Source organism: Euleptes europaea, chromosome 13 (assembly GCF_029931775.1).
Source record: "Euleptes europaea isolate rEulEur1 chromosome 13, rEulEur1.hap1, whole genome shotgun sequence".
Lineage (NCBI taxonomy): Eukaryota > Metazoa > Chordata > Lepidosauria > Squamata > Sphaerodactylidae > Euleptes > Euleptes europaea.
Genome location: NC_079324.1, coordinates 5,449,888 through 5,462,229, shown reverse-complemented (window position 1 = coordinate 5,462,229; position 12,342 = coordinate 5,449,888). Strand labels below are relative to the sequence as shown.

The window sequence follows — 12,342 nt, the reverse complement described above, 5'->3', positions numbered from 1 at the left end:
AAATCTAAAGAAATCCCTATTGATCTATTTTCCCCCTCAATATGTCTTATCCATATGGATGACTGAGATTCAGTTAGCATATGAGAGATAAAACTATTTAGATAAGCCTTGAAATGCCACTGAAGCCAAAATTTGATTGTTACCAGCCAAACTCCAGTGTCCATAAGTCTTTGATTTGTTTCTAAACACAAGGCTGCACAAGGAATACATTTTGGTGTTCCAAGAATTTTACATAAGAATTTAGATTGCATTCTTTCAACATCCTGGTTAAAGGCATGAATCCATACTGTTATTCCATTGAGGAGTTAAGAACTTAGCTTTGCATTAAAAACCTTAAGAGCTGCTGGAACATACTGGTGTCCTTTGGTAAAGTAGAAACGTGTAATTGCCAGTGCGCCATTATGAGCAGAGTCTATTGCAAATTTCCTATTCGTCACCCAGCTGGCTCTGTAATGGAAATATATTCCTAAATATTTGAACCGTTTCACCTGTTCGATCAAATTGCCTCTTATACTCCATTTGAAGGGGCTACAAGATTTTGCAAAGACCATATTTTTTGATTTTTCAAAATTCAGTGTGAGACTGTTAAGATTACAATAATCTAAGAAAAGAGATAGTAAATGTTTCAGGCCTATTTGTGTGAGTGAAAGCACCACTGCATTGTCCACATACAACAGTAATGGCACATGAATCGATCCCAGTTTTGGACTATGGCAATCTGAGGAGCACAGAAAAGAAGCAAGGCCATTCATAAACAGGTTAAAGAGGTGGGGGGGGGCAGTATGCAGCCTTGTTTTACCCCTTTGTTTATCGGGGTTTTGGATGTTAAGTCCCCAGAGGGGGTTTACCTAACTTGGCAACTTGTAGAGATATGGAGCCTTCTTAGGCTCCTGCCTGTGAGCTGCTCAAAGAGGGAGACCCACCAAGCTGAGAACTGTCAAGTCATGCGAGGATTGTGTTGTTTTAACCCTCGCACGACCTGACAACGCTCAGCTTGGTGGGTCTCCCTCTTTGAGCAGCTCATGGGCAGGAGCCTGAGTCTCCTGTGTCCTTTCTACAGCAGGGATGGAGGCTCTCTATGAGGTCAGAAACTGTTCCTCTCAAGACCCAGAGCCTGTCCTGAGAGGGAAACTGCGGACATATTACATCGCAGCACAGGAAGTTCAGTGGAATTATGGACCCTCAGGATTAGACCAGAGCACGGGGGAAAGCCTGCAGGAGCCACACAGGTAAGCAGGGGGTATTGGGGAGGGGGGTTCTGACGTTTGGCCCTTCGTTTGGAACCACTTTGCCATGTTATTGAAAGGGGCTTAGTAGGAGGGATATGCATTTTTCAACAAAATGTGTAAACCTGAAGCTCACAAGGCACCAGAGTTGGGCCTTGCACCATTTGCCCAACAAAATTGATGTCTTTGGATTTAAGCCATTTTATTCCCAGAGAACATTTGTGGTGCAAGTTGATTAAACAAGAAGTTCGTATATAGGAAACCTACCCAATAAATGTAAAGTACCGTATTTTTCGCTCCATAACATGTACTTTTTTCCTCCTCAAAAGTGAGGGGAAATGTCTGTGCATGTTATGGAGCGAACGTGCACGCAGAGCCGGCTGGGCGTGCTGGAACGACGCGAGCCGGCTCTGTGCGCCCCGTTCCAGCACGCCCAGCCGGCTCTGTGCGCCCCGGTGCACAGAGGTGGCTGGGCACGCTGGAACAGCGAGCCGGCTTTCCCCGCCCGCCTCCCAGCTGGGAGGCGGGCGGGACGCACAAAGCTGGCTCGCGTCGTTCCAGCGTGAGCCGGCTTTCCCCGCCCCGACGGCCAGCTGGGGTGTGTGTGTTATGGTCAGGTGCGTGCTATGGAGCGAAAAATACAGTAGTTTGAAAAGGAGGACTGATCGCAAGGGCTCCCTCCCTTTCCCTCCCAAGTCTTGGGAACTGAAGCACAGAATTATAATTTCCCAGAATTATAATTTCCTATTTGGAGCTATGTCATTTGACAGGCTTGAACCCAGTTTAAATCTGGGGCGGAGGGGTGGCCTCCACAAGGAGAGAGGGCGGACTGGCCCAGTAACTGACAGGGAAACTTCCTGGACTCTCTGCTAAGTGGGGTTTGTAGGTTTCTGTTACATTTTTTAAAAGAGCAAACCTGTTTGAACGGACTTGACAGTGGGACCCAAGAAAAGCGTGTATACACCAGAGGCAATGCTGGCTCCGCTTCATCATTTTCAGCTCTCATAGAAATCCCATATGTCACACAACAGCCTCTGCCCAAGTCAGGAACAAGGGCCCTTTTCGCATGGTTATTAGCCTCGCATTCCCGTCTGACTTGCTCCGATGCTCATTTTTAATTTCTCACGCAAATCTTGCAACTGCGCAGTGACTTCAAAGCAGGGGTGATTTGCTGCAGATTTCTAGGGAGCGCTGTTGGTGCAACTTTTTTTGTTTGCTCCGACTCCGGCGCAAAGTAGCCATATGCAAAATTACAAATGCGACTTTCCCGATCCTGCCCACTGTTCCCTCCCCTCCACGCCCAGCACAGCACAGCCTCCTTCTCCTCCCTCCCCTTACTGCTAGTCTCCTTCTTTTTCAGTCAATGAGAAGGGGCAGATTGCAAGGAAGAGATAGTGATGTGTTCTACAAGCATGAAGAAAGGAGAGACTCACTTTCCCACCCTTCCTTCTGTAATATGCTCTAATGTCCTAGTGGTAATGATTTTTGAGTATTGTTTTCTGGAGTTTATATTCAGCGCTACAGCAGAATGTCCCACTTTCGCGTTCCCCAACAACAATAATACATGTCCTTTCATTTGTTGATGCAGCAACATATTGACGTATCGATATTTTTGCCCTTTAAAAAAGGGGGGAGGGAGAAACACAAATCGGGACACGAGTCCTTGAGGAAGGAAAGGGAGCCTTGAGAAATTGGCGTGATTTGCATGAAAAAGAGCAGAGGAGCAAGCAACGAGGATCAAGGGGGGGGGGGGAATTAACCTGATGTCATGCAGGGGGGAGGGTCAACCCATCAGGGACACGACCCAGGAGAAGGAATACTGCATGGCTATGCTAGAGGTGAATAATGGAGGTTACCGCATTATGTATTCCCAGGGATGTATTAAGAGTGTGAAAACATAAAAAAATACTGTTTGTACTTTCTGTGTATTTCCAGCGATGTATTAAAAGTTTGAAAATGTTATAAAAAATACTGTTCGCACTTTGTTTGGCCCCTTTAGCTGTGAAGACTTCTTCCAACCATTTTTTAGCTGTGGTATCCAAAAACCCTTTTAAAGTGATGCTTTTTATAACGTTTTCAAACTCTTAATACATCGCTGGGAATACTGATGTGTCCCCCCATTGAGTCCAATGGCGTAATGAGGACAAGGAGGCTGGTGTGAGCTTCACGGCTTGCTTTGTTGGCCAAGGAGTCAGAACCGGGTGAGCCAAGACACAGGCTAATGAGCTCTGCAGTCTTGTCACACAGGGGGAGGGACAATGCAAGAGGTTTTATAGACATTTGACATTCCAATAACATTCGATGTAGCTTGTCACTGCAACGTCATAGTTTCTACCCGTCTGTGTGAGCATTGCTACATCTAGTCAATAGACCTCTATTGTTCCCTTACAAGGAGAAATGAAACTTAAAGGAGGGGAGGGAAGGGGGGAGTGAGGCTGTTCCCTTATGTGAGAGGAAACATTCCAGCCTTTTGAATGTTTGTGTGCATGCCTGCTTGCTTGATGCTAAAGGGGGGGGGGCGGTTTGGGGGCTGCTGACAAGCGGCTTCTTTGGGTATGCGTGTAGCTTGTGTGTCTGAATGAGATTACTCAATCACAACAATACATAATGCGGTAACCCAGCTGTGGGGTTTCCCCGATGACTTGCGCAAGTGAGCAAGGCATTTTATGCTGCGGTTTTTTCAAAGCCGCTTTCAGTAAACGGCAAGGTCGGCATTGCAGAAAGGGCCAAGGAGATGACCTGTGCTCTTTAAAAGCAAATCCCTGGACCAGACACAGGGTGGCAGAGGTGATTTGCAGATTTGGCCAAGTCACTTGCATGGGCCAACTGAGCTTCTATAATATCAAGAAACAACCTTCTTCCTTTCTCATAACACAAGAATTCAGTGAAGCCCAATTAAAATTATTGGTGTGTGTGTGTGAGGGGAGTTCAAGTATTTCTTCATTAAATGCATAATTGATTTCTAGGATTTACAACATGCTGTGCATTCTGCAAGAGGCAGCATGGAAAATAGATTAGACAGAGGACAGGTCTGTCGGTAGCATCCAGGCATTGGCTCAATATCACCTTCATCTACAGAGTCAGTTTACCTCTTAACGCCAGGTACAAGGGACAGAGATTAGGCTGGCTTCCACCCTACATGGGCCTTGGCCTCATCCAACAAGGCAGTTATTAGAGGCTGGATCTACATGCATATGAATAAGGTCATAGAATCATAGCGTTGAAAGGGATCACCAGGGTCATCTAGTCCAACCCCCTGCACAATGCAGGAAATTCACAACTACCTTCCCCCAACACCCTCAGTGACCCCTACTCCATGCCCAGAAGATGGCCAAGATGCCCTCCCTCTCATGATCTGCCTAAAGTCATAGAATCAGCATTGCTGACAGATGGCCATCTAGCCTCTGCTTAAAAACCTCCAGGGAAGCTTAGCACCTCCCGAGATAGCCTATTCCACTGATGAACCGCTCTAACTGTTAGAAAATTCTTCCTAATGTCTAGATGGAAACTCTTTTGATTTAATTTCAACCCATTGGTTCTGGTCCGACCTTCTGGGGCAACAGAAAACAACTCAACACCCTCCTCTATATGACAGCCCTTCAAGTACTTGAAGATGGTTATCATGTCCCCTCTCAGCCTTCTCCTCTTCAGGCTAAACATACCCAGCTCCTTCAACCTTTCCTCATAGGACTTGATCTCCAGACCTCTCACCATCTCCGTTGCCCTCCTTTGGACATGTTCCAGCTTGTCTACATCCTTCTTAAATTGCAGTGCCCAAAACTGAACACAATACTCAAGGTGAGGTCTAACCAGAGCAGAGTAAAGCGATACCATCACTTCACGTGATCTGGACGCTATACTTCTGTTGATACAGCCCAAGATCGCATTTGCCTTTTTAGCTACTACATCCCACTGCTGACTCATGTTCAGTTTTTGGTCTACTAAGACCCCAAGATCCTTTTCACACACACTACTGCTAAAACAAGTCTCCCCCATCCTATAATTATGCATTTGATTTTTCCTACCTAAATGCAGAACTGTACATTTATCTCTGTTGAAATGCATTTTACTAGTTTTAGCCCAATTCTCCAGCCTGTCAAGATCATCCTATATCCTGGCTTTGTCTTCTACCATATTTGCTGCTTCTCCCAATTTAGTATCATCTGCAAATTTAATAAGCATTCCCTCTACTCCTTCATCCAAATAATTTATAAAGATATTGAACAACACAGGGCCGAGGACAGATCCCTGAGGTACTCCACTAGTCACTCCTTTCCAAGTGGATGAGGAACCATTAACAAACATTCTTTGGGTATGATCTGTCAACCAGTTACAGATCTACCTAACAGTGGGGGTTACCGCACTTTGTATTCCCAGCGATGTATTAAGAGTTTGAAAATGTTGTAAAAAACATCGCTTAAAAAGGGTTTTTGGATACCACGGCTTATAAATTGGTTGGAAGACGTCTTCACAGCTAAAGGGGCCAAACAAAGTGCGAACAGTATTTTTTATAACGTTTTCAAACTCTTAATACATCGGTGGGAATACATAGAAAGTGCGAACAGTATTTTTTATAACATTTTCAAACTCTTAATACATTGCTGGGAATACAAGTGCAGTAACCCCCAGTAACTGGATCTAAATCACATTTTTCCAATTTGTCAATAAGAATATTATGTGGAACCTTATCAAAAGCCTTACTGAAATCTAGATACTGAATGTCTACAGCATTCCACAGATCCAGCAAGATAGTAACTTTTTCAAAAAAGGACATAAGATTAGTCTGACATGACTTGTTCTTCAGAAACCCATGCTGTCTCTTAGATCCATCCTTTTAAAATGCTTATGGACTGACTGTTTGATGATTTGTTCAAAAACCTTTCCCAGTATAGACATCAAGATGATTGGTCGGTAGTTACCCAGATCCTCCTTTTTCTCCTTCTTGAAGATGGGGACAACATTTGCCTGCTTCCAATCTTCTGGCACCTCACCTGTTCTCCAAGAATTCTCAAAAATAATGGACAGAGGCTCAGAAATTACATCTGCAAGTTCTTTCACAGCCCATTCCTGAAAACACGGCGTGCGGAGTCGGCGCCTCTTCCTAAGCCAATTTGCACACGCCGGGGAAACGAAAAAAGCCGTTTCGCGCTCCGTTGAAAACAGCGAGGCTGCGCCTACTAAAAAGCAGGCTCAGCACCGCCATTCCTGGCGTGATTACACACACTTATTCTGGCGGCGAGGTCACGCCGCCTCCAAAGAACCTTTGGCCCAATTCTCAGGAATGGGCTGTTTGAACCCTTGGATGCAATTCATTGTGAGGATAACATGGAAAAAAGGATAATATGTGTATGTGCTCTGTAGCTCCTGAGAGGAAGGGCAGAGTAAAAATGTGATAGACAAATCTTGTAACATTATGGCGTGAGGTTTTTTGAGCCCTTTGTCCTCCACCGGAATTGCTACAGCTGTCTAAACTGACCTCCAAAGGCAGAGGAGAAAGAGGGAGAAGGCAGAAGTGGCTTCCCCCCACCGCACAGGCAGCCCTTAGTAACATATCCACACCTGCCACCACTAAGTATCACCAGGTAGCTCAAGCTCTTCTACTACCTAATATGCTCTTCTGCAAGTTGCTGAGTCAGAGTCAAATAAAACAGAAATCCAGTAGCACCTTGGACACGAATGACATTTATTCCAGCATGAGATTTCACGTGTTAGACCTCACTTCTTCAGATGCTTTGATGAGGAAATCATATTCCACAAGGGGGAGGGGAAAAGGAGCAACCCCTACCCTAAATCTTTCAGGTATGATTCTCTGTACAAGAGTTACAGATCAAATGAAAATACTGACGAGTGTCAACATTTTGGGTTCTAATATCAAATTCTAAATCTTGATGTGCTCAGTCAACTGGCTGTAGGTCTCCTCTTTTCTAACGATTTTGAAAATATTGAAGAGAAGAAGTGTAAGTTTCAGAATCAGCTATCCTCTGCCCAAAGACTATTGTTTTTCAAGATATATGACACACTTCAGGATGAAAAAGGCTTTGGGCTTTGACACAGCTGGACTTCCATTAGCATAAACCACTTTTGTTAAATAGCACCAAATTTAAAATTCAGCTGTTGCAAAAAGCTGTTCGTGAATTATAAGGCTTGTTATTATTTGTGTTTAGCTTCTCAGAGCTGTTCTTTAAAAAGAGTTCCACTCGAATTGGGGGGACATACTGGAAGGCCAGATACGTGGAATACACAGATGGGACTTTTCGGGTGGAGAAAGAACGGCCAGAAGAAGAGAAACACCTTGGCATACTTGGTAATGCAGCAAAATAATTGTTGAAGGCTTTCACGGTCAGAGTTCATTGGTTCTTGTAGGTTATCCGGGCTGTGTAACCGTGGTCTTGGTATTTTCTTTCCTGACGTTTCACCCGCAGCTGTGGCCGGCATCTTCAGAGGAGTAACACTGAGTAACACTTCAGAGAAACACTGTCCTTCAATGTTACTCCTCTGAAGATGCCGGCCACAGCTGCGGGCGAAACGTCAGGTAAGTAAATACCAAGACCACGGTTACACAGCCCGGATAACCTACGAGAACCAGAAAAATAATGTTTCCAAAAGCACCATTAATAGCAGGCATGGACATAATAAATAGAATTGTGGCAGTTAATTTGGATTTTCACGTGCACATATTTATTATCTGGTTCGTCTCTTGCAATGAAAACCCCCAAAAAGTGGTCACCATAAGTCGGCTGCGACTTGACGACACTTTACACACACAGTTAGGTAGGTAGGAAGAAAGGAAGAGAGAAAGAGAAAGAAAGGAAGAGAGAGGAAGAAACCGAGAGCAAGAAAGAGAAAAAAGAAAGAAAGCCAGGAGGCCTTTGTTCATACTTCCACATGCAGTGAGCTAGAATCTTGCCTTCACAAACCTTAACCCAAACCTGGGGTCAAGTGACCCTGAGAAGTAGGGGAAAGTGTAGCATTTGGCTTTCAATCTTCTACACCTCTGTATTCCATTTACTTCTCAACCTTAAGGAGAACAATTGCCCTGTAGCATTTCAAGGGCATCTCCCCCACACACACACACCTTTTGAAGATTGCAAATTAGTTGTTCTCTGATGGCGCTGAGGCTATTTATAGCGGGATTGAATTGAATGGAACACCTAAACAAGCAATGCAAATGGCAAAGTTGTGTTTTCTTAATTTTCCTATATTTTTCTCCCTGCTGTCTTTGCTGCTGTTCTGCCTTTGACTGTCAAAGGGAAATGGTTAATAAAGAGGTTTTGTCCCACTGCAACCCCCAAGATTTTTTATTTCCATTTGTCCCCTGCACCAGATTAGTAAAGTACACTTTTTGTGTAGGGCGCTTAAGGTCACTTATGCATGGCAGGTTTAGCCTCCTTCATTCCCTGTTTCAGCCAGGATCCAGTTTTTGGAAATGCACGTTACCTCATTCCTTTTCGGCTCAACCCCGTTTCAACCTTAAAGGAACTCGGCTTTTCCCATTCCTCTTCTTGCCGGAGTCAAACGGTCTTTCCTAGCTGAAACCAGATCCAAAGAGCGTACATAACACTTGCCTCGCATTGAGCTTTCCCTGCCCCCTTTCCAAACCCCTCTTCTGTTCTGTTTGCTGATAGCCATACAGGGGAAGCAGCGAAGATTGGCATCTCTCACAGCCAATCACGAAGAGGCAGGGATTCAATTGCTTCCTGCTTCCTGGGAGCTCTTTCTGAGAGAAAGAAAGGATTTTTTAAAATAAGGCTTGGATTTCGCCCCCCCCTTCTTTCAAATGGCTCCATTTTTTGTTTTCTGTTCTTAAAATGCTTTTTTTATGCGGCAGTTGGGTCTGGGGGGAAGGAAATGTTCTCTCAGGAGGTGAGCCAATCACAGACCAGCAATTAAAGGGGTGGAACTTGATTTGAACTTGGGAGACTGCTTTCCTGTATTCATGCCCCTGATTTGCACACAGTTTATTCCCTGATCATTCAAGCCAACGCATACAGTTTTCCCCAACCCAGGTTGCTTTGATCCTGGCTGAAACGGGGAATAAAGAAGGGTAAAGTGAGCATGCATAATCAGCCTAAGTGAGCAATGGAGCCCCTCTCGCTCTCCCTCTCTCATTTTTGTTCTTTTTAAATTATAATTTTATTCCATGACCCCTCTTGCATTCCAGCCTTTGCAACCCAAGGAAAGGAGGAGAGACTTGGAAAGTAGCTACACAGCCCAAATCTTTGATGCCTTTTATTCTTAGCCTTTTATCTCTGAGCCATCTAGGAGTCATTGGTCTTTTACACATGGGAGTTTTACCTGGGGTTCGATGCTCATTCGACCCACACTTTTCTGTTATGAATCCAAAAAATACTATGCACCAGCAAAATCACCAGTTCAAATCTGGAAGCTTCTGAGTCCCCTCCCCTAGAAAATGCTGCTTTGTAATTGGCTGTAGTGCTCACTGTGAGAAAAACATCCAGTTCCCCTCTCCCCCTAGTGGAAACCCAAGTGCCGTTTTAAAAACCATTTCATAAAATGGAGCTCTTTAAAAGAAACGGGGGGAACCCAACTGTTGTTTTAAAATTCATTTTTATGTGGCAAATCTCTGCTCAGAAAGAACTCTAGGTGGTGGACAAAAATCAGGAAGCATTTGAGTCCCTGCCCCTTGAAATGCTGCTTTGTAATTGGCTGTAGTGCTTACTGTGAGAAAAGCGCCCCCCCCCCAGCTCCCCGGTCCCGTGATTTGGCTTTATGCATGGAGATGAGGATGATTTGACCTGGGCTGATCTCAGGGGAGATTGAAGAATCGGGTTTTAACAATTGGGAAGACCCGGACATTGCAAGGGCTGGGTGTGAGGTCATCTCTAAGGGATTGAAAACTCATGCATAACTCCAAGGAAGAACCGAGTCAGTCTGGGGGTGAATGTGAATAAAAATACCCATGCGTAAAAGACCATTGAGTGTCCTTGGCTTGAACAGCCTTTCCTTCGTAATTTCGGGTACCAAACCATATCCCCCCCTTCTCATTTTCTCTCTCCCTCCAGGACCTGTCATCAAAGCCGAAGTGGGAGATACCATCCAGGTCACCTTTACAAACAAAGCCTCCTGGCCCTTCAGTATCCAGCCCCACGGTGTATTTTATGGAAAGGAGTGGGAGGGAACCCCCTATCATGATGGTTGGTGTATTCTTATTGAAAGATTAGTCATGAAAATCCCAGCCACATAAAAATGATTCTCCCTCTCTAAGTAGATCTGTGCAAGAGGAATACTTGGGATGAAAAACTAGAAATTATCTTCAGTTACTAGGAAAAGGGATGAAAATAAGAAGTCATGTATCACAATACCTTTATGTATCAACATTTTCAGGAGCATAGCCCTGTTAGTCTGCAGTAGAAAAGCTAGATTTAAGTCTAGTAGCACCATAGATACCAACAAGATTTTCGGGGTCTGAGCTTTTGAGAATCAAGGCTCCCTTTGTCAGATATGTGAGTCAATATTGGAAATACTGTGTACAAAGAAGACCTCAGAGATCCAGCAAAAAAGCTCAGAGAAGGGGAATGACTGAGGTCAATGGCTGAATGTTTTTGTATGTTCTTTTTAGTTGAAACAGTGAAGGGGAAACATGATAGATAGAGGCTTATGCTTTAGAACTCAAGGACACCCAGTGAAAGTGACTGACTGTGTTGAAGACTGACAAAAGTACATAATTATTACATTAGTTTTTCTGCTGCCTTTTCTCAGAATGGCTTGTTCAGTCTTTAGAATATGGGCCTAAGCCACACAATCTCTGTTTGCATTTCAAAAGGCTTCTCCCGGAATGGAGCTACCGTGAAACCTCTGGGGAGCTTTATGTACCGCTGGACAGTCCCCCAGCATGTCGGGCCCACGGCCACAGGCCCCCCATGCCTGACTCGGATTTACTCCTCTGCGGTGGATCCCGCCAGAGACGCCAACTCTGGCTTAGTGGGGCCCTTACTGGTCTGTCGGCCTGGAACCCTCAGTGAACAGAACAAGCAGGTACGGCCTCTCAGCCTGCTAAGGCCGGAACATTGTCTCAGCAGGAGCAAGAGGATACAAGAGGCCCTTTGCTGAGGCAAGGCTTTGATTAGAGGCGGCATTTGGCTGCCCTTGAGAACCACAGCCCAGCATCAATGTCTCCTCAACTCCTCCTCGTGGAATAAAATCCTCAGCCTCACGAGCTGCTGCTTGCAGGGGTCGGGCAAGGGGCTTGCCACACGATGATCTCACAGGATAAGCTTTGCCTTTGAAATGCGGGGCTGCTGTTTTCGATAGATCCATAGTGCAGGTTTAGAGCACATCCCCAAGCCTGATCTCTGGCATCTACTTTTAAAAGTTTCTGCAACATGAGGGCTTAGGGTTGCCAACTCTAGATTGAAAAATACCTGGAGATTTTTGGGGGTGGAGTCTGGGAAAGGTGGACTTTGGTGAGGGAGCTTAGTAGGTATAATACCATAGTCTACCTGCCAAAACTGCCATTTTCTTCAGAGGAACTCTATCTTTAGAGGAACTCTATCTTCTGGAGATCAGTTGCAATACTGGGAGATCTCCAGGGCCCACCTGGAGGTTGGCAACTCTCCATTACAAAGACCTCTCTGTCCCTGAGGCTCAGTGCCCCAAGATGGTGTTGGTGCCTTTAGATTGATAAACAAGAGGATCGGACATATTCATGAAGGAGGACAGATCTGCCGACGGCTATTAGCCAAATAGAGCTGTTTAACGATTCACTCAGTGAAGCCTCCAGGTTCAGAGGCAGAATACTGCTGAATTCCACTTGCTGGAGAGTAACACCTAGAAAAGCCATAGAGTAACACCTAGAAAAACCATCACCTTCATCCTGGAAGAATGTGAGCAGCCACTGTGGGAGCAAGCCAGGGTTCCAATCCTCATCAGCTCGAGCTTCAAACCAGTGAATGGAGATGCCTGGATATGTTTAGCCTGAAGAGGAGAAGGCTGAGAGGGGACATGATAACCATCTTCAAGTACTTGAAGGGCTGTCATATAGAGGCTGTCATATAGTTGAGTTGTTTTCTGTTGCCCCAGAAGGTCGGACCAGAACCAATGGGTTGAAATTAAATCAAAAGAGTTTCCATCTAGACATTAGGAAGAATTTTCTAAC

The 12,342-nt window shown here is 45.0% G+C and overlaps 1 protein-coding gene across 1 annotated transcript in view; it reads left to right on the top strand.

Moving 5' to 3' along the window:
- HEPH (hephaestin) overlaps positions 1-12,342 on the top strand; it is a 75,285-nt gene that overhangs the window by 18,442 nt on the left and 44,501 nt on the right. Inside the window, exons 7-10 of the mRNA XM_056859730.1 lie at positions 1,061-1,229; positions 7,391-7,530; positions 10,250-10,381; positions 11,011-11,222. Coding sequence (XP_056715708.1) covers positions 1,061-1,229; positions 7,391-7,530; positions 10,250-10,381; positions 11,011-11,222 — 653 coding nt within the window. The remainder of the gene's footprint in view (positions 1-1,060; positions 1,230-7,390; positions 7,531-10,249; positions 10,382-11,010; positions 11,223-12,342) is intronic.